Source organism: Puma concolor, chromosome B2, assembly GCF_028749965.1.
Source record: "Puma concolor isolate L17-30 chromosome B2, mPumCon1.1.hap2, whole genome shotgun sequence".
Taxonomy (NCBI): domain Eukaryota; kingdom Metazoa; phylum Chordata; class Mammalia; order Carnivora; family Felidae; genus Puma; species Puma concolor.
Window position 1 is genome coordinate 135,845,674 of NC_141671.1, and position 22,915 is coordinate 135,868,588.

The window sequence follows — 22,915 nt, forward strand, 5'->3', positions numbered from 1 at the left end:
TACAGAGTACACAGCAGTGTGCCTCTCAAACTGAAGTGAGCACATAGATCCTAAGGAATCTTGGGAAAATATAGATTTTGATTTCGGTCTGGGGTGGGGTCCTAGACCACCTTTATAAGAAGCTTCCAGGTGATTCTAATGCTCATGTTGCACGAACCTCACTTTAGATAGCAAGGACAGAGTACTATTTTAAGAAGATTTATTTGACAGTAGTGATTTGATCGGCAGGACAGTGCTTCATCTGAGTAGGATCTTGGAGTCAGAGAGAGACCTAAAGATAATCGACTAGTCCATTTCTTTACATTGCCATTGGAAAACCAACGTAAAAAACAAACAAACAAACGAGGTCTGAAGGTCTTCCTATAGTGGGGGCCGGACCAGAACTCAGTCCTCCTGGCTCCCACTCAGTACCTTCTCCTCCACTCAACAGTGGTGGCTGGGTGTCTGTGAGGTGAAGGACTGCAGAGAAGCTGATGCCTTGGGAATGGAATGGCATGGCTGGACACAAGAAACCTTGTGAATGGAGAAGCAACCGCTCCCGGTAGCTGATTTGCTGGGGAGTGAGGAAACTCCCACGGAAGTGCTGAGGTTTACCTCCTGCTAGAATGAACAGATACCGCATTGTTCGGCCAGAATGGAGAAGGCAGCCAGACAAGAGGGGAGCCCACTTGACCAACTGGGAGCTACCACAACTTCATAGTCTTCTTGTAAAGGGATAAATGCCACATGAGTTTTAAAATCCATCACAGGCAGCAACTTTCCCCAGCAACTGACAACGCGTTCCCTCTGTTAATGGAACGCGTCAGCGATGGTATGTGTTGAGTGTCGAGTGTTGCCAGGCATGTGGTCTCTCGCCTTTCCACCAGCTCCTTCCTGTGCCCAGCGTGGAGGAGGAGACCCTGGCGCTCAGCTGAGCTGACAGGCGCCTGATGGTTTTCCTCTCTGCTTTTGGAGTAAGAGAGGGATTTATCCCACCTGCTTTTCCAGATGTCAAGTTCTTTTGGCTTCAAGCATGGGCAGCAATAAGGGCTGGGAGGAGTGTGGATTTCCCCAAGAAGGTGGAAACGTGGTGAGTATGGGTGCCGGTGTGATACTTGTTTTCCAGGACCTCAGTCGGCCCCCACCGGGTTTTGGACTCCGGTGTATTACACAGTGTAGCCAGAGCCTGTCAGGGAGATGGCAGGTGTGCTTGTGCGTGCAGGTGCACACGCACGCACAGGTGGAAACGCTCATGCGTGTTCAAACATTTTGGTTTCGGTTTTGGCCAACTGCTGATTTCATGTGCAAACTTTGTTCCTTTTTTTTGCTTCTGTACGAGACATAATAAACATTGAGGGGGTTACTATTTCCAGAGCTGTCCCAAGTTGACAAGAAATAAATGTGAGGTTCCCCTCTACCCAGTAACTTTTTATCATATGATTCCGTTTTTAAACTATATAGAACTATATAGTTTTGTCTTTTTCCTCAAAATATCAGTGTGAGATGATTTCCAAAATCATTATGGACCTTCACTATTAATCAGAAAATGCATGCATAGCGATCTGTGAACCTAGTTACCAAAAATTTTAACACCTCATGAAGGTATTTTAATATAGAGCGTGACCTATATGGGTCTTCTCAAATATGACCTAATTTGAGAAATTTAAATTTCAATATTTCTTAAGACATTTCTCATTTCTTGGTTTAGTTGTTGGGGTACAAATAACATTATTGCCAGTTTTAATTTTTTGAAACCTGTATTACGTCTTTAGAAATATCTAAAGGCAACATATATTTGACAAATATGTTAAAAGTTGAAGAATAGTGGTCTTTGCAGATGTAGCCCTTTATGTAAGGAAACTGTTGGATATTTTCTCATACGCTTATGAACATATACATGTTGATAATTTAAAAACATATATGGCTTCTGAAGATTGTGCTTTGAAGCTGATCTTATATTAGAAAAAATAATGAAGGTAATCCAAGACTACATGCTTGTAAAAAAAAAATAGTAAATGTAGGTAACTGCTGTTCACACTTGGTGTATGTCCCCTCCAACCTTTCCTTGTGCTAGCCCACATACGTACATACATGTGCATATGTTGGGCTGTATTTATAATTTAGTTTCCACTTAATGCTTCATTAAGTTAGGGAGGTTTCCTTAAGCATTTGTAGTATACAAACTCACTACGGGTTTGTGATGTTTAATAACTTCTGTCACTCTTTTAAAAAAAATTTTTTTTTAATGTTTATTCACTTTTTGAGAGACAGGGTGCAAGCAGGACAGGGGCAGAGAGAGAGGGAGACACAGAATCCAAAGCAGGCTTCAGGCTCCGAGCTATCAGCAGAGAACCCAACACGGGGCTCGAACTCACGAACCGTGAGATCATGACCTGAGCTGAAGTCGGACGCTTAACCGACTGAACCACCTAGGTGCTCTGATATCTGTCATTCTTAATTAAGGTTTGCAGATGTAGCTTAATGATGAGCATTTTAATCCATAGATCAAATTCCATGCATTCACTTTATTTTAAAATGTATTTCTAAAACATTTGACTAAGTTATAATACCCTAACTTACAGTTATAGGTTCATGTTTAGCCACCAGGGTTGTGTGGCTCTCTGGATGCTTGTATGGAACATGGACTAACTTGTGGAGTTATATCGCACTAAATACTCCTTAGAATACTTTGTCAAGTGCAAAGTCAATGAGCGTATCACACTCAAAAAGTGTTGGGGATATATTTGTACTTAAACAATAGTGAATACTGTTGTAACGAACTTTTTGGCTGTGTTCAATTTTTTTTTTAAGTTTATTTATTTATCTTCAGTGAGCAAGAGAGAAAGCACACACTCCGGGAATGGGGGTGGAGATAGGGAGTGAGAGAATCTCAAGCAGGCTCCACACTGTCAGCACAGAACCCGACCCAGGGCTTGAACTCAAGAACTATAAGGTCATGATCTGATCGAAATCAAGAGTCAAGACCCTTGACTGAGCCACCCAGGCGCCCCTAGCCTTGCTCCATTTTGATTACATTTATTCATCTTCTTTTGCAACATTCAAGTGGAATCTATAAATTTGTTGGATACTTTTTTTTTTTTTCCCTGCAGTGACCAAAAAATGTTCTCCAATGCTAGGAAAGAGTCAAATTCTTGGTAATTGACCATTTACTCAAGATTGAGTCACAGGACTTAATAAAGCCTGATTACTAAATCTTCTTAAAAATTCTGATATTTCACGATATGGTATCTGGGATTTTCTTGAAATTAAAATGGGGTGGAGCCAAGGCACGTGTGAAGGTACAGATGACACAAAATTGACGATCAGTAGATAATTGTTGAAGCTGAGTAATAGGAATTTGGGAGTTCATTGTACCATTCTCTTTACTTTTGCATATTTAAGATTTTCTATAACAAGTTGAGTTTAGCACTTATTTTCAATTTTTTTTTTTAAGTAGGCTGCATGCCAACGGGGAGCTTGAACTCACGACCCTAAGATCAAGAGTCGCGTACTCTATCCACTGAGCCAGCCAGGCACCCACTATAACAAGTTGAAACAAGAGAGGTCATAATTGTAGCCTAAAACCTTGTGACAGTTCAACCTTCAAGTGATAGGTTCAGGTTGAAATACATTGCCAAGATGCGCTTCTGGAGGAAACTCTAAAAATCACAAAAGAATCCTCATGGACATTGTCACGAATAAATACATCTCATCTGATTCCTTACTTAGAAAACTTAAGGAGAGCTCCCATCTCCCTGGCAGTCAGTGTGGCAGGCTAATTTCCCAAGGGGGCCATAATGATACCTCCCAACCCAGGGAGGTTACTGTGTGACTTTGACACTCTTCACTTAGATGGGGGCTGTGCAGTCTCTTGCACCTGGGAGAGCATATAACTCCAGCAGAAGAACTTGCCGCACAAGACTGTGTTAGAAAAAGGAATACAACTTCTGCCTGGCTCTCTTGGTCTGCCTGGTTTCTCTTGAAACCCAACATCGTGCTGTGGGGAAGGCAAGCAGTTAGGTGTAGCACCCCTGTATAGTTGTTCCAGCAGATGGCCCCTGCGTAGGTCCCAGCTGTTAGCCAGCATCAGCCCCCGACATGTGAGCGAGCAAGCTTCCTAATGATTAGAGCTCCAACCATCCAGTCACCCCCACCTTTCGAACCTTCCAGCCAAGTCCCCAGACACCACGGTGCAGAGAGAAGTCTTTTCTGCTTTCCCCCTTCTGAATTCTTACCCTCCGAATCTGTGAATGTAATAAAATGCTTGTGGGCTTATGCGACTTAAGTTTGGGATGATTTGTTACACAGCAGCGGTAACTGGATCAGTCAGCACGTGTTATTGAGGAGAATCTTCTTTCTCAGTGATCTCTCTTTCCAGAACATGTCCAAAAGATACATGTTAACTCAAGGACTGTGTTTGGATTATTCATCATTTTTACTATTTCCATCAACACGATGACTGATTGAGTTACAAATCAAGAGTTACACTGTGGATCCTCCATTGTTCTCCAGATAAAATAGCTTGCAACTGGGCAATCAGGTGCATCAACTTACTCCACCCTCCACCCTCATCAGGACTGTCTTCCCCCTCCCACCTTCCCCCTGCATCAGGACTGTCTTGTCCTACTGGAACTCTAGAGTCATGCCCCCTGCCCCTTACACCGGTTGAACTGGGAGCAGAGAAGAGGGCAACCTAATCCGTGGACTGGGAAGGGGAATGTCAAGGAGACTTTCTCTCCCCATCCACAGAGTTTGCTGTATCTTTTGTTATATACTTCTGTATGTCTTAACTACTTGATAATATTCACACATACATGATAGTAATTAGTAATTACTCTTCTGGACTTTTGTCATTGATATCATGTGACATCCATCGGGGCCGTAATAACGGAAGGTTGCCAGTATTCCATTCCGCTTTGTCTCCAACGATCACACATAGGTCTAAACTTAGTGGATAACTTTACATGCTTCTCTGTTGTGTCGTATTTTTACTTCAGGGTGTGTTTGCTCTAAGAAATGCCTCGTAATGATGATGGTAGTCTTTCCTCGAGAGTTGAGATTATTAAGATTTGCTCTGAAAATCATTACTTTGTAGTATGCTTTGGGGAGGGGAAGCAGTAGAAACATCGCTGCACGAGATGTGTTTAACATCTCCTGTTCTGAAAAAGCAGATGTTCTGCATGAAAACATTATCTGGGTCCATTATTTTAAAGGGATAAATTTTAGTACATTCTACATCCAACTATATCCCCAACCAGTTTCCTAAAAAGTCCCTAAAATACAGTCTGCTGTATGTAACAAACCAACATGTGAAGATGAATTATTTAGAATGTTACTTCCTGATCATCTTATATTTAATGTGGTTGTTAACAAGGACCTGCTTTGTATTCCGGAAAAGCTACATTTTGTATAATATACCATAAATGTTAAGTTTAGGATGTGGGGTAACAAATGGTGCACTCAACAAATGAAAATTTGTTAGAAAAAATGCAGATAAAAATATGCAATAAAAGCAGGTAATTCCCTATTACGGACTGTTACCTAGTGAGGTAGAGACTTCAAGCTTGAAGAACGGTTAAGAATGGAGGAGAGGAGGAGAGTTGAATTAGACATTGTTTTCGTTGATGGCTATGGAAGGACATGGGCTGGAGTTGGGTGTTAAAGGCGCTACAGAAAGTTTCAGAGGAAATAATAGAGACCTGTCGTCATTCTGAGATTCCCACACTGACCCTGAACAGGAAAATGGAGGTCGAAAAAATTGCAAACTATACCTTTGCTTACTTCCTGCTGTTTAAGTTTGTAAATTTCTCTAAGCGATGCTAAGAGGTTAGGTATCACGGCATCATGACTGGTCGCTAAGCGCCAGGAACGCCCAGATACCTATCTGCCGTGTTGATAACACCTGAGCCTGATGTCCTATCGGTTGAACTAGGAATGTGACTCAAACATTTCCATATATTGCTTTGTAAAAATGGTGCATCAGGTCTGGGACAGAAATAGAAGTCCGTCCATTGTGAACAAAGGTGGCAATAAAAGCCAAGAGGATGTTAAGCAAAGAGAAGTTTTATACCAGAGTTAATACCACTCTGGTATTTTTTCATAACAAATAAGGCCCTGGGACTAAGGGTGAGTGAGTCTCTGTCCATTAAAGTACTTTTCTCTTTTTTTTTTTTTTTAACATTTATTTATTTTTGAGACAGAGAGAGACAGAGCATGAATGGGGGGAGGGCCAGAGAGAGAGGGAGACACAAAGTCCGAAGCAGGCTCCAGGCTCTGAGCCGTCGGCACAGAGCCTGATGCGGGGCTCGAACTCATGGACCGTGAGATCGTGACCTGAGCGAAGTCGGACGCTCAACCGACTGAGCCACCCTGGCGCCCCAGTACTTTTCTCTTTTGATCAACTCGTCCCAAACCATCCTGTTCTCAGATTTTTCACCTCAGCACATTCATTTTATAGTCGATCTATGTACTGGATTCCTGTTACTTAGTCACGTTTATAAATGTACTCTGAGTTTTACTTATTTCATTGCTAAGTTTTTGACATATTGGCCTATTTTTATAATCATGCTAGTAATGAAATAGGTAACTTCAATAAATTGAACATTTAGATGCAGTGACAATTCCTAATTTGAGATGATCCTGTTCCCGTATCCTGAATGTCAGCCGAGACTAACAGAATAATTTTCATACGGTACATGTGCGATCCTGAAGATTATTACAATTATTAAGAACACAATAGGATTATTGGAAAACTCATAATTAACCCGGTCTTTCAACCTCATTAGTGATATTACGCTCTTCCTCTAAAACTGCCTATTGTTCTGCTTATGACTCGATCAGCTGGGGACCACTCTGGACTGTGAACCATACTTTGATGAGGACGTGTACTTTAGCACCTGTTTAGATTTAGAATTATTCTGTATTTGTGAAAAATATCGATGTGGTGCTCTGTGCTGTGCTTCCTAGTACAGCTCGTATTTTCCCATAGTATGTTCTAACACTTCTAATAGTGTGGTTTTCCTATTTTGCTGCCAATGCTTATTTCAATATATTATTTTTGTCACAGGTGATAGGTTTACCTCTTTTTTTTTCCCATCCAAAGGGGAAATGGAGGTGTTTCTTTTTTCTTCTATTTTAGAGACAGGAGGACAGGGGAGGGGGAGGGGCAGAGGGAGAGAGAATCGCAAGCAAGCTCTATGCGCGCTCAGTGGTGAGCACTACTCAGGGCTCAATCCCATGACCCTGGGATCATAACCTGAGCCCAAATCAAGAGTCGGACGGTTGACTGAGCCACCCAGGCGCCCCAGGAAATGGAAATTTTAACTATAAAATGGTTTTAGCTCTAAAATGGTTCAATTCCTTTTTTTTATGATTTGATGATTTTTGATGACATCATGCATTTATTTCATCTGTTAACTGGATACTGAGAGTTGTTTTTTTGAATTTCCAATTAGGCCAACTCATTTGTATTATAGGAGCACGGTGATTTCTAGGGCTCCATGATAATACCAGGTTAGCTTTCCACCTTCGTAAAGACACTTTCAACCAGCCCGACGTCATGAAATACTCTGAACACATTCAGCATTTTAACATCGGACCGCAACTCCGATATCACTGAAAAAGAAACCGAACACAAATGGATCTCAGTAAATTGTGTCCCAGTGATGGTCTAATCACATCGAGAGAACGATTTGCCCAGTAACTGTCGGTGCCCTTCAGTTAGACTGTGCTGGTTTCTTCTGCATTAAAACTGCCAGTGGAGTCAAGCGGTGAAGTTTGGAAAACAGTTCAATTTTAAGACTCTAAAGTTCTCATTTTCAAAACGCTTTAGTTTTCCCAGAAAATCTGTTTACCTCCACCATCTCCCCACCGCACCCTAGCATTTCCCAAATGCTCCCATCTCTTCTTACACATCGATTTGTCTCTCTGGTGTGTGCCACGTTTGGAAGCCTCATTAAAGCAGCATCTGTTTCTCTTTTAGGAGAAACCCGATGCCAGCCCCACGTCACTTCAGCTGCGGTCCCAGATCGAAGTAAGCACAATGACTTTAATCGTCTATTTTTGCTTCTGCCTTTTTTTTTTTTTTTTAAGTGATATTCTGTACAAATCAGATGAAGCCTGCCACTCTGGCTGCGCTCACACTGTGCCTCTTTTCTCCTAGGAGTCGCTTGGCTTCTGTAGCGCCGTGTCAACACCAGAAGTGGAGAGAAAGTAAGTTTCCCTCCTGCCCGGGATTGGAATTTGGAAGAAGGTGCCTCTGAGGTCCATCCTGGTGGGAGTCAAGTGGGCGACTGTGTTGTGTATGTGCTGTGGAGCATGATGTCATTTTCCTTGCATGGGGGGTGTGTGTGTGTGTGTGTAGGTGGGTAAGAGTGTGTTGTGTAATTTAGTCGATGATGCCTAATGACTCTGCAAAGAATTACTGGTTTCACACTGCTTCTTGTGAGTGAACCCTAAATAAATACCTGGAAACAAGCATAGAGGAAGGAAAAGGACAGCTAGGTCCACCAACGTGGGTTTTCTTCTTTTATACTAGTTTCTGATAGAGGAGGAAAGTCCTAAAGAAGCACGGTACAAAAAAAACCCAATATATTCCAGAATAAAACAATGACTGGAGAAAACCCCTCTCTGCACCTTGCTTTGGTGGGTGACCTTAAAACAAAAATAAATGCCTGTGACCAAAGATGACAAAGGCTCACTTTTCTTTCCTGTTGAAGGCAATATTTTTACCTCTTTGTGCTGACTTGGACCCTGTAATTTTTAGTCTCCTGGAAGATAATTCTATGTTATATTTCGTATTGCCAGTATTTCTTTTAGGCACCTTTAAAAAACCAAAACAAAGCAAATGGGTTTTTTGTTGTTTCATTTTGTTTCCTATAACCTTTCCTTTTTCCTCTTTATTCCATCATAATTACACTAGAATGTTCCATTTGTGATCTTCTGAGGTAAAGAAGTTTTAAGAAAGTGCTCAGCTTTATACAGACACTTCCTTTGGCACAGAGCCACTTACACGGTTTTGTGCCAAGAGAAGCATAGAAGTGGTTTAGGAATAAAGTATTTCTGGAATGAAAAGCACACATTGGGAGAGCGTGTGTGTGCTTTACAGCACAGCTCCGCCTAATCCGTCCACGTGTGTGCTGCTGGCCAGAGGCAGCTTCAAGGGGGGGAAGGCTGTGTTGCCAACGCTTCAGTTCTCGAGAGGCTAAGCAGATTTGGTTCAGTCAGGACTGAGGAACATTGGGGTGACGAGCAAAAAGCAAACCAAGGCCACTGCCCACTCAAGGTTAGACGATCAATGTGCAATTAACTCAAATCTCCTTGGCTTTAGTTGCATGTAACCCCCTAGCACCTTAGCGTGGAGGCTGAAGTAGCTTGGGGATTTGGGTTGACATTGATTTGGAAATTGGACATACCATGGCTATAGATGAAGTTGAGTGTGGGCAGCAGCGCGGAGTTAATGGACTGGAGGTTCTTCTGACTTCCTTCACTACCTATTTGGCATGATTCAGGCCGAGAACTCAGGTGTTCGTTCAGAATCTGAGTCCTTCAGGAAACAAGACATGTTTGCCTTTCCTCCTAAGAGGAAGTGACTCACCAGATTTGTACCAATCTTAAGTTAGGCTGGATATTCTTCCCCTCAATTATGGGTAGTCATTCTTTCCGTGTTTATATCCTTCACTTGGTAAAATGCGACATGGCTTTGTGGCCAAGAAAGAGACTCTCAGCCTTCTCTGAGGTTAACGGAACATTTTGAACACACAGCACACAGCACTGTTGACAGCCTCAGCCTCTCCATCTGTACGACCGCCATTTTGCTTCTGTTCTTTTAAATGTTTTACTTAAACTGAAGTGTTTCTAAGTAACTTGGGAGTTTTAATCCATTTTGTCCTATATTTCCTTATTAACATTTTGGAAACTTTGGTACCCTTTTTTTCTTCCTTTAAAGAACTTTTGAAAACTTTTAAACTTCCGGAAAAGTCGTAGGAATTGTACAATGAACTTCCATATAACTTTTACTTAGATTTACTGGGTTGCATGCTCTTTTTCTCCCTCCTACACACACACACACACACACACACACACACACACACACACACACACTTACATAATACCATAATTTCAGAACTATTTGAGGGTAAGTTAAAAATTCTGTGACCCTCACTCCTCTCCTCAATACGTCAGCATTTATCTCCTAAGGACAAGGCCATTCTCACAGAACTCAGAGTACAGTCCCATAGAGAAGGATTTTAAAAACAATTTTCTTTCTTTTTAATGTTTAGTTATTTTTGAGACAGAGACAGAGTGCGAGCAGGGGAGGGGCAGAGAGAGAGGGAGACACAGAATCTGAAACAGGCAGGCTCCAGGCTCTGAGCTGTCAGCACAGAGCCCGACGCGGGGCTTGAACTCGCAAACCATGAGATCATGACCTGAGCTGAAGTCAGATGCTCAACCACTGAGCCACCCAGGCGCCCCAATAGTGATTTGCTTAATACACAGTTCATGTTCCAGTTTCTCTAATTGCCCCAATAGTGTTTCTTTATAGCACTTTCTCATCAATCCAACACTTAAAAAAATTACTCATCACATTTGCATGTCCTCTTTCTGGTCATATTTAATTTGAAAGCATTTCTTGGCCTTTCTTTGTCTTTTATGATATTGATGGGGTCTTTTAAGAGGGTAGGCTAGTTGTTTTGTGAAATATTCCTCCACCTGCGCTCCGTTTTAGGGTTCGGGTAGTGCATTTTTGATGTTACATTCTTTTCAGTTCACTACATCATGACGTCACTTCGTCCCATTGTTGGTGATACTAATTTTGATTATTTTATGAAGGTGATGTCCATCAAGTTTCTTCTGAGAAGTTAGAACTTTCCCTTTGCAGTTGGTAAATACTTTGTGGGGAGATAATCTGAGACCTCGTAAATGTCTTGCTCCTCATCAGACTTTTACCTGATGGTTTTAGATTCTCTCAATGATTGTTGCCTGAATCAGTTTTTATGGTGATGTTTACAAAACGATGATACTTGGGGTGCCTGGGTGACTCAGTCAGTTGAGCATCCGACTCGTGATTTTGGCTCAGGCCACGATCTCACAGTTTGGGATTGAGCCCCATGTCGCGCTCGGCACTGACAGCCCGGAACTTGCCTGGGAATCTCGCCCTCTGCCCCTCCCCCACTTGTACACTCATGTTCTCTCTCAAAATAAATAAATAAAACTAAAATAGAAATGATGATACTTATTCTTAAGTTGCTCATTATCTTGGATTAAACCCTCCAAAAGGTGTTTGTTTTCTAATAAGATGGACACTCTAGCTCAAATTATAATCTGGGTACTTTTGTTTCTATTGAATTATTTGTATTTTTGTACTTGAAAATGTGCCATTCTTCAGATACAAATGATGCTTGTAAGCCCCGGAGGATGACCTGGAAACCAGCTGGTTGTGTCTGGTTAAATGTCCACAAAGTAGCTGCCAACCCAAATATCATTCTGAGTCAGCAGTCTTGTTTTATGGGCAGAACATTTCTTCTGCTTTGTATTCAAAAGGCAGGAGAACTCAGTAGACAAAAGTGGGCAGATTCTACAGCAGCCCACCCTTGAAGCAGAGGCCTTGATGACAGGATGGGGGGCCGGGGGGCCGGTGATTGACCCTTGTGGCTCTCACTGTCCAGTGATTGGCCCTTATGGCTCCCCCGCTGTCCAGACCCTCAGCACAGCTTTCTCCCCCAGTTAAAACCTGAGCTAAGGAAGGTATCAGGTGTCAATTATAATGCAAATACCTGATTTCTAAAAAAGTCACCTCGAGAAGTGGTATTTATCATTTACCAGGGTTTACAATCTCGAGTTCCAGGAATACAGCTCTAACCAGAAGAGAACAAAGAGGGTGGGAATATACCTGACATCACTTCACCTGGAGACACTGCCCAGTGGGGCTGCTAAGGCTGTATTTGGCCTGTAGGTGTGTGAGACCTGCATGATGGATGGATGGATGGATGGATGGATGGATAGATAGATAGATGTACAGGCAGACAGGAAGAAACATACATACATACATAGAACAGACCTGCCCCCACCAGTTTGACAAAGGCTTCACTCATCCTTATTTTCCTACAATCTATCTGGTCTCTCTATATGCTTTCACTGAAAATATAAAAAAAGGCCAAGGGAGTTTTCATTTGAACCTCTTCTATTTATATCCATTTACACTGCCTATTGATGAGACTATCTGTTTTATTACGCCGATCTTAGATTTGCGTCAACTGGCTAACAAGCTTGAACATTAGTTACATTTTTTGGTACTCACCAGTTAATCTTAAGAATATCTAGCGAGAAAGAGTTTTTTGCCGGGAACATTCTTTATAACTGTATTGGGGATGCATTTAGCTACAAATAGCAGAAAACATGACATAAAGCAGCATGAAAAATAATACAGTGTTCATTTGATATATCCTCGTTCCAGGGGGGGTGTCTAGGGCTGTGCTGTGGCTCAGCTGAGCCTTCCGGTAGCCAGATTATATTGTTTGTTCTTTTTGTCAGTCTCCTGGTTTTATAGTGGCTGCTGCCATCTCCCAGGTGGGAAGGAGAAACGGGGTGAAGAAGGTAAAAGGGCAAAGAGCCACAGGCGTACCCCTTAAAAAGCTTCCCTAGAAACCCTGTCCCACACATTCCAGTTTGTGTCGCTCGTTTCTTCATGCAGCAGCTGTTCACTGGGCACCGGCTTTGTGTGCAGGACCCTGTTTGGGGCTCTAGGATATGTGATGAGCTGACATGAGCTGCATGTAGGGAGCTGGAGTAAATCATTTGTATGCTTTAGACTCTGCAACGGAGAAAAATAAAGCAAAGAAAGTAAGCCCAAAATTGGGACACGTGGCGACCATTGCCATAGGAGAGTTTGGGGATGTGCGTGTTTTGTTTTGTTTTTACATTTGATTGATTGATTGATTGGAGACAGAGCACGAGCAGGGGAGAGGCAGATTGAGAGGGAGACACAGAATCCAAAGCAGGCTCCAGGCTCTGAGCCATCAGCATAGAGCCCGATGCAAGGCTGAAACCCACAAACTGTGAGATCATGACCTGGGCCGAAGTCAGACGCTTAACCCACTGAGCCACCCAGGTGCCCCAACATGCGTGTTTTTTGCTGACTGTCTTACTGTCCTGAACAAAATGAGTGTCTTAAGGAAGGAGGGAGACTAGACATTGGGTAGAAAGCTAGCAGTATTTTCCACAATAATTTAGTCTTTTATTTGTGTGTGTATACATCTGAAACAGCAATCTGCAAATTAGCTAGATGGCTAATAAATAAGCTGTGTATCTGGATGATTTGGATTCATTACTTTCAAGGAAGCCAACTGTAGGGGAGCCCATCTGGTTATTTCTAGGTGTGTATCTAGATTGGAAGTAGTCTTTACAGGGTTGGTTCTGCAAGTTGGAAAAGAAAAAATAGGAAATAGCAGGTAATGTTCGTTGAGTGTTGGTGCATGGGCCAGGAACTGACCTAAACACTTAACATTGACTTATTTAATACAACAACCCTGTGAGGTTTGCTCTGATATTATTCCTATTGCCAAAGGCAGAAACTGCGGCGCAGAGAGGTTAATAAGCTGCTCAAGGATACACAGCTAACGAAGTGACACAGCCTGGATTTTATCCCATTTGAGAGCCCATGCTCCTAACCGTCATGCTACGATTCCAAAATACTTACAATTGCATTGCTTATGCAGATAGAGAGGTCAGGGGCACATTGAGTTCATTGGCTTTATGTAAATAGCAGCAGCTAAAACCCGCAGTCCTGTGGTCCTCTTGGAAGGAGAGACAAGTTTACTCTCATTCACATATAAGCTGTCTCAGTTATTTATTTACAGAGGCAGGAAGGTCCAAAATAAATCTCAAAACTTCACCTTCGCCAATGTTTATCAGCTCTTTTCTACTAAGTCTTTCACCAGAGTTGAAAACTCACTGATTTAATTTCACTTTCTTTCATTACCTATGGCTACACTTGAACTGTTTCGTGGTGAAAAAGCCCAAAAATATCTCGCACGATGGAAGAGGAAGATAAATCAAAGGAGGGCAAGCCAATGGAGCGGTGTTGTGTGCTCGAATGAAATGGATGGCATCTGGTTTATAAATGTGCTATGCAAGCATTTACTCCGTTTGGACACCGCTTCCCTCTCGGATTTGTTTCATCTGGCTAGCTGATTACTCTTCTGACAGGGCGTCAAGTTTCCTTCCCTCCCCCCCCCCCCAAAGCCTCCTCCTTTTTTTTTTTTTTTTTAATTTTTTTTTTTTTTAACATTTATTCATTTTTGAGACAGAGAGAGACAAGAGCATGAACAGGGGAAGGTCAGAGAGAGAGGGAGACACAGAATCCGAAACAGGCTCCAGGCTCTGAGCCGTCAGCACAGAGCCCGACGCGGGGCTCGAACTCACAGACCGCGAGATCATGACCTGAGCCAAAGTCGGACGTCCAACCGACTGAGCCACCCAGGCGCCCCAAAAGCCTCCTCCTTTAACCCTTTGCCCTCAGAGAAGAAGCCCTGCTTGTGATCCTTGTGTTCTGGTTGCTTCTCTCTCTCCTGCCACCATGGATTGCTCGCATCTCTCGTTGTGCCTTTTTCTCCCTCACAACCTGCCTCTGCCCGCCTGTTCACCTCCCTCATCGTCCCGCCTGCTCTCCAGGTGGGGTGAAGCTCCCCGGATTGCTCAGACTGGCCATGTGCTCCCACGGCATGCCGAGCCTCCGAGATGGCTGCTCCTTCCGGTGGGGTGCCCCATCCCCGACTCTCTGAGCAGCCCCCCAACCCTCCTTCTCTGGGCAGATCCTATCACACTTAGAAATCGAGCTCTGGTCTCCTGCCAGAAGTCTTCCCTAATTCACAGGGTTGGGGTACAGTGTCCTGCCGCTGGGCTCCGGAACCCCGCGCTCCCCTGCTCCCGTGGCAGTGGACCTTGGTTACAGGTGCACGCGTACGTGTGTGTGTCGGTGGAGGGGGGCCACCTCCCACTCCCACCCCTGGGTCTTTCACATAAAAGACTTTCAGTAACGTCGGATCGATGAGCAAGTGGGTGAGTGTCACAAACGTGCTTCGTTCTTCTTTTCCATCCCGTAGAAGGCTTCTCGCCATTCTCGCAAACCGTAATTTGACTTCTTCCCCGGTTACTGAACTTTGCCCGGGAGCCCGACTCCTCCTTTTCCTGAAATGCCATCTGAGGTCAGTGCTGCAGCAGTAACCAACCCAGGAGCCCCTCCCCACTCGCAGATCCTTGCCGGGTTCGGCACTGCTGCCTTTCCCGTGGGGTCTGCGTGCCCTTTCGCCCTTGGGGTCTGTGGCGTTATGGGTTCTAGTTTGTCCTCACTTGATGCCCAGTCTTGGTGGTTCCCTTTTTTCTGCTCATCCCTTACCATTGGAGTTCCCCAAGGGATTTTTATCCAACCTGCAAGCTGTCCCCAGGTGCCCCCACTCAGGCCTTTGACCTCTTGTCTCTGGGCACCCACCTTACATACACATCTGCCCCTGTGCCCCGTTTCCCAATCTGGTGACCTGCGTGTTGCCGCGACTTGGCGGATGCCTGCTCATTACTGTCACCGTCGCCCCAGACGCATTATCTTAACAGCACAACCCCTCGCTCCCTCCCTTCTTACCTTCTCACCTCTTACAACCTGCTCTTTGATCAGACGTCCCCTTTTCTGTCCTTGGGACCATTTTTCTGCACATCACGCAGCCTTGGCATTGTTATCTGTTGCTTTTCTTCCATGGTTCTAAAACTTTAATCGTGAAATCCTGTTGCTTCTACTTCTGTAACTTTTCCTGTGTTTCCTTCTTTTTCGCCTTCACTACTGCAAGCAATACCTTTAATGCTCTTTTCGTGAACTAGGACAGTGTGTCCTAAAGTAGAATCTTTAGTCTCCCTAAAGTTCAATCGGGCCATACGGAGCAGGCAGGGGATGCAGAGACCTCCCCAGTGGCACCTATAATAGGACCTGTGCGTGCTTGCGCTTTGATCAGAACGCCCCCGTGCAGCCTCAGCCCGGGGCTTCCCTCCCACCGCCAGCCTTGCCGCAGCCTCTCATCTCCCAGATGCCTCCTGGGCTGCTTGGAGCTCATTCCTTGAAAGCGTCTCCTTTCTTTAAGTGCCTTCTCAGTCTCTTCACTGGCCGTGTTCTTTCCACCTTTTGGAATCAGGTAGCATTTGGCACAGATCTGACGTCTCAGGGTATTGTAACAAGTATCATCATCGTTGTAACGCTTACAACGCTCATTGGCTCATTTCTATTATTGGACACCGTGCTAATCACTTTTACTGTATTTTGTCATTTAATTTTTCACGGACTCCTTGAAGTATGTACCATTTTTGAGAGTGATCAGCTTGTCTAAGGTCTCAGAGCTAGAGACAAAAAAACCTTATCCAGTCTGAATGCCATGACAGCCTTGGGGTGAAGATACCCCGTGTGACTACAGACTCTCTGGGTTCAAACCCAGGCTATCTCTTACCTGGATCTTGGTGTCTATAGTTTCCCCAACTGTAAAAGGAGGATGATTTGTACAGTATATACCTCACTTAATAAGCTATCCAGCACCTAATAAGTGCCCAATAAACTTGTCTGTTATCTATGTTGTCTGGTCCAAATTCAGGCCCTCGCCTGGGGGCTCTAGCTTTGTGTACTTCCTGAATCCTACCTGGCCTAGCATGATCTCGAGCGCCAGGAGGCTGAGAGCTCACGTCCTTCCCCTCTTTGAATTTTCTTCAGTGTCCAAAAGAGTTGTTTTCACAGAGCAAGTGCTCATTAAATACTTGCATTGAAAGCATTGATTGTTCAGTTCTTTGAAATAGGGCTAAAACTGGATTGTCCCCAGGACCGGAATTACAGAAGACGTACTTTGGTCTTACCTGTTACCCAGCATGTGTCAGTGTCTCCTTAAACCAGTAGCAATGTAATAAGCAAGTGCTTTCTGATGGTGAATATTCACATTTAAAAGACACCTGTCCAAACATTTTAGGGGCGCCTGGGTGGCTCAGTTGGTTGAGCGGCTGAGTCTTGATTTTGGCTCAGGCCGTGATCCCAGGGTTATGAGATCAAGCCTCTCGTCGGGCTCCATGCTGAGCGTGGCGCCTGATTAAGATTCTCATTCTCTCTGCCTCTGTCTCCGTCCCCATCTCTTCCCCCCACATCCCTCTCCCCAGCTCACTTGTTCTCTCTCTCTAAAAATTTTTTTTTAAAAAAACATGTAGTATACAGAATAGTAGCTTCCACAAATCCCCAAATCTATATCTAAGGGCTGCTCCCCTTCCTCCGCCCCCCCCAATTCCATTTTGTAAACTTGTTCAAGTCTCCTCAGATTTTTCCTTCTCTGTTAAATAGAGATGACAGACCAGGGGTGCCTGGGGGACTCAGTCAGTTAAGCTCAGGTCCTGATCTCACAGTTTGTGGGATCGAGCCCAAGTTGGGCTCTGCACTGACAGTGTGGAGTCTGCTTGGGATATTCTCTCTCTCTCTGTCTCTCTCTCTCTCTGTCTCTCATATAAATAAATAAAACTTAAATAAATAAATAAAACTTAAAAAAGAAATGACCACATATCACCTCCAGATAAAGTACAACATTGAGAACTGCACACAAAATATTACAGTTTTTTAAAAAGTCCTTAAAACTTGGAACAGCTGCAATTTTGTGGGAGGTTACATTTATTTTGCTTTATTTTTGGTGACAAGCTCACTGAGATATAATTCACATACCATACAACTCACCCATGGAAGAGATCCAATTCAGCGGTTTTTGATGGAGTTACAGTTTTGTGCCTGTCCCCACAATCGATTTGGGAATATTTGTGTCAATTCCAGAAGAAGCCCCGCACCCTTGAGCTGCCCTCCACTTCTCTCACCCCTGAACAACCCGCTAACTGAGTTTCTGTTTCTATAGATTTGCCTCTTGTGGACGTTCCGTGGAAATGCAGTCACGTGCGGTTTAAGGGACTGTTTCACTCAGCATCATGTTCTCACGGCTCATCCCCATGGGTTCCTTTTGTTCTATGAATGTGCCGCATTTCACTTATCCACTTGCTGATTGGTGGACACCTAGGGTTGTTTGGACTTTCTGGCAATTAGGAACAGTGTTGCTGTGGACATTTGTATACAAATTGATGCGTGGTGTTCTTGGGGACTTGAAGTGTGTAAGGCATTCTCCTCTGGGTAAGTTGTTTCCTCCGAGGGACCTCCGCCCTCTTGCTCAACAAGAAGTTTCTCGGTCCCGGAGACTGGGCCGGAGAGGGCTTCGGGTCCATCCCTTGTGGACGCCCCTGAAAACGGATGGGGTCTGCTGTCTGTCCGGGGTTGCGTGTCCTGCTGTGTGACAAGGTGGGGCTCCCCGTGCTCGTCCTCAGACATAGAAGGAAGCACTAGAAACCCGCGGGCCGCGCGGTTACCAACCCTCCTTTGGAACAGATTAGATTCACTGAGAATTGCTGATGAGGTCTGCACGTTGCTGGGAAGTCCAGGTCAAGCCGCGTCCCCTGGAGCTGAGACCACGCATCCTGTTTCCACATCCTGTTTGTGGCAGGGCCGTGGGTCGGGGAGGGGAATGCCAGACCTTTCCCATGGGGGCCATGCGCCTGGGATGGGGAAGCCACGTGGAGGCGTGTCCTTCAGAATAGTTCACAAGTCGGTCCTGTCCCGTTCAGGTGGATGTGTCCTTGCTGTGTCCCCGCTGGCCTCCCGGGAGGAGGAGGTGGGCGCTGGCATTAGAACCTGAGCCTGAGTTTCAGCTCTGCTGGTCGTGGGATCAGAAACAGTTTATTTAAGTGCCCCAAGCCTCAGCTTTCTCATCCGCAAAATATGCACAATAAACGCTCCTTCTGAGGGGGGGGCTGTGTGAAGCACGGCCCTGACATCTGCTAGGTGCTCACGTCTCGCTTGTTCTCGCTCGTCCGCCTCCGCGGCCCGTGGCCCGTGGCCCGGCCGATGGCAGCGGCAGCCGTGTGTGCGGTTCCTCCATCTGTCGGATGGTGTCGTCCCCAGAGCTCGTCAATGGCCATGGCCACTTAAAATACGCCATTCTCAAAAGAGATTTGTTTTTAATTAAAAAAAAAAAAAAATGCCATTCCTCCGTGCACCTTACTCGGGAAGGCTGGGAGACAGCAACCGGTCTCAGAGCTCGTGCGACGGGCTGAAGTATGTGTGTGTGCGGGCGGGATCTGTGTCTGCACACGTGTGTGCTCCGTCGCATAGCATATCTGAGGGGCTCAGCATTCCAGAATGCAGGGGCTCGGGGCGGGAGCAGCTGTGCTCGAATTCTCCACCTCAGCTGTTCCCCCACTGCAAACCCCGTTGCCCTCAGCTTCATCTGGTGAGGGAGCCCCAGCTGCCCCAGCCGGAGACCACGCGCTCGGGCCGCAGCCGGAGGCCGCGTGTGCGTGGTGGCCGGAGACAGGCCACTGCCGGGAGGTATGTAGGACGCGAGGGGGCTGGGGTAGGGTCTGTGCCCTGCAGAAGTGAACGGGACACTGGGCAGCGGTGGGGGTGGGGGTGGGGCTGGGGAGGGGAGGCGATCGGTAAGCAAATGGCAGTCCCGTCCCGCCAGGAACAGGGGAAGCCCCACACCTACGACCACTGTATCGTATAAAGTAAATGGTGTAGCTCACAGTACAGGAAATGGGGGAGGCGGTGAGGAAGGCTGAATGACTGACCAAGATCGCCCCCCACACAGCTCCGGTGAGGCAGAGGTGGACTTCTAGCCCGCATCCATTTATCTGCCTGCCAAGGTCAGGCCATCACACGGACCAAACGCTGGTGCATCAGGAAAGACCAGCGACGGGCCAGGCAGCAATGGGGTGTAACCGAATAAACATTGTCCAGATCTCTGCTGTGTGTGCAGATTTGCTAGGTGCCGGGAGGATGCGTGGGGCGCCCGGGTCACTGTCCTCTTTTCGGCCCGAAGGAGCCATGACCGCATGATCCTGATGTGACGGGAGCGCAGTGCAGAGGAACAGCAGGGGAGGGCCGGCCAGGCCCCTGCATGGGCCGCAGACTCAGAAGTTCGGCACCAGGCTGGGTTTTGCTGGAGGAGCCGACGTCACGGTGACGTCATCGCAGGGTTTTGACTGCATGTGCTCATTGGGGCTGGTTCCACAGTCCCGGCCAGGCTGTCTCCTTCTGTGTCCGGTGATGTGGCCGCAAGGCAGCCACACTGGCATTCGGGGCCAAAAGGCTGCAGGCAGAGTGGGGAATAGACGGTGATCTGCCACCTGCCAAGATGGGCACCTCCTCTGTCACCAGCTCCAGGCAAGCCTCCAGTTTCGACTCACCGGGAACCTGGAGAGGGGCTGGCATCCTGGCTGCGGAGCCACAGGGCCTGAAGAGCAGACTGCCTCTGCTTTCTACCTGTCACATGACTTACAAGAACCATGCTGATGTAGAACAGGGCAGGGAAGGGAATTCTGGGAGACGGACTCCAGCTGAGCCAGGTTGACAGGCCACAGATGCACCACAGGTACCCAAAGGAGCAAGCAGCACAGGGATGATGGCAGGGGTGGGGGGGTGGTTCTTAGGCACAGGTGGAGGGCAACGGCATCCCAGGCAGACGCGAGGGCCTGCAAAGGTGTGTGGGTGCAGCACGTCGGGGGTGGGCTGGTGGTTCAGGGTCCAGGCAGCCCAAGGCCCAGCTTGTGGGAGGTCTTCAGAGCAGCCCAGAGGTTGCCCAGGGGTGGATTTTGTGTGTGAGAAGGGCCATTGTCAATGTGAGGAGATGAGGTCTGGATGCCCCCAGGAGGCAGGGAGACCAGTGGTCAAAGGGACACATCCTCAGGGTCCAAAACTTGCCTGAACTTTTATTATGCTTCTAGTTGTTCAATTCTTTCCATCCCACTGGCAAATTCCTTCAGTCTTTAAGGAGTGTCTCCTGCATACTAGGGGTGGGCACGTGGCCCCCAAGATGAACCCTGGCCCCCAAGCTTTTGTCTGTAAGCCCGGCTGCTTGATCCTACTGCGTACTTGTATCCTGAATTCTCTTCTGAAAACTGCCCTTGTAATCTGCTTACTAGATTTTGGGGGCCTTGGAGTAGAAGGATATGAGGAGGGAATGGAGAAGGAAGGATGGGGAATGTGTCTCGTGGATTCAACTAGTGTCCCAGGCATATCCGTACCTCACAGTTAGCTGGAGAGACAGATGCTCAGGCCCCTCCAAGGCCTGACGAATGGACTTCTCCAGATGTGGTGGAGACGTGGAACTGTGGAGTCTTTAATAAATTTTCCAGGCGGCTCTTAGGCAGCCAGCGTGGTGTTACGAATCAGTGCTGAAACCTATTTCTTACCCGTTAGGTTGACGCTCTCTGCTTCTGCTGCACGTCTCCATCACCAGGGGCAGGGGGGTGGCACTCAGCGGATGCTGGTCGAGGTCATTTGTCATCACGGTGACCCTTGGGACCGCTTCCTGGTGTCTCTGTCGGGTGCTGGCGCGTCACTTCAGATAGAGCCTCGGGATCAGAAGGGGGAAGGATGTGAAGCAATCTGAGAGCAAAAGTGAGACGAGCCAGCGGAGTGAGCGCGTAGCTCGGCGGCTGCAAAGGCAGAGGACACGCGTGGGAATTGAAAACCGAGATCTGAATGGTGACGGAAGTTAACTAGGTTCACTGTGGTGATCATTTCGCAATATATACAAATACCGACTCGTTATGTTTCACTCCTGAAGCTGATTTGTCATATGTCAGTTATATCTCAGTTTTTAAAAAGAGAGAGAGCGAGAGATCTGAGAAGACAGGAAAGCCTGAGTTCTCAGCTTCATAGTGTTTATAACATAAAAATTTTCCATCAGCTGTGTCTAAAGGAATTAAAAGTAGGGCTGTGGCAGTGGTCACTGCGGAAGGGACCCAATCCTTTGTGCCGCCCGGCAGGAGAAGTAGGACAGGCACATGGCTCCCACCGCCACGTCCTGGACGGTGACTGGCCACCGGGACCGGCGAGGCAAGGAAGGGCCCGCAGCTCCGCCAGCTTTGGCCTTCAGAGGCCACTTCTCGACTCTGCTGCTCCCCTCAGAACAGCTGACTCAAGAGAGGCTGACAGCCCCAGCCCCCGTGTCCCTCCCCGGCTCCTCTGTGCCCAGACAGCACAGCGGCCCGCAGGGCCGGCGTGGCTTGGGGCCGTGGTGAATGGGAGCCGCTGTTTGTTTCCACTGAGAAAGTTCTGACCCGCTTCCGGAGCCATCGCCATGGAAACAGACCTTGGAGATAATTGAATGGAGCCTCTTTTCCTCGGTCTCCCTTCTCCCTTTCCCCACGCCGAGGCTGAGGCTCTCAGGGGCCGACTCTTTGCAGCCCGCCTTTCCCTGCAGGTTCCTGCGCATTTGACAAGAACAGCAAAGGCCCGGTTCCCGCCAGTGACCCCATGTGCACCCCATACCAGGCGGGGTGGCGGTCGTTTTCATAGCTGTTCTTGAGCCGAGGCCCGTGTACTACACGTCCTGATGGCCGTGGCCTTCCACGGGGACGTGTGCATCCAGCCGGCCCCACATCTCAGCCACAGTTCCTTGCAGAAGAGCCTTTCTTGCACCACAGATTTATTACATGTATGCACTCAAGTTTAAAGGGGAAGTAGAAGGGAAGTGATTTGGAAGTGATTTTGCTTCGTTTACAGAATAAGTAGCCAGCATATGGTATTTTTCTCCTTTTATAAAAACTGGCTTTTGGGGGTGAAAACAATGGGCTAAAAGCCCTGTTTTATTTTGCTTTTGACAATAATTCAGTAATTCTTAAAATATAAAGACCTAAGTAAAATTTAAAATTCACATCGAGGCCATAAAGGAAAGGCATTGGTTTTTACTGGTTGCACCCAAAGCAGAAGAGGACGTTAAGGTTTCCTTTCGTTTAACACCTTCGTACGCCTACCGAGGAAGCGTCAAAAATCAGTGCTTGACCTGTGTCTGTGAACGCCAGTGGCCAAGTGACAAACTTAAATTGC

General features: G+C 46.4%; 1 protein-coding gene across 6 annotated transcripts in view; it reads left to right on the plus strand.

The window, feature by feature from the left end:
- SASH1 (SAM and SH3 domain containing 1) overlaps nt 1-22,915 on the plus strand; it is a 336,056-nt gene that overhangs the window by 217,455 nt on the left and 95,686 nt on the right. For all 6 annotated transcript variants that reach the window (XM_086708085.1, XM_086708087.1, XM_086708086.1 and 3 more), the window contains exons 3-4: nt 7,961-8,011; nt 8,141-8,190. In XM_086708085.1, coding sequence (XP_086564211.1) covers nt 7,961-8,011; nt 8,141-8,190 — 101 coding nt within the window. The remainder of the gene's footprint in view (nt 1-7,960; nt 8,012-8,140; nt 8,191-22,915) is intronic.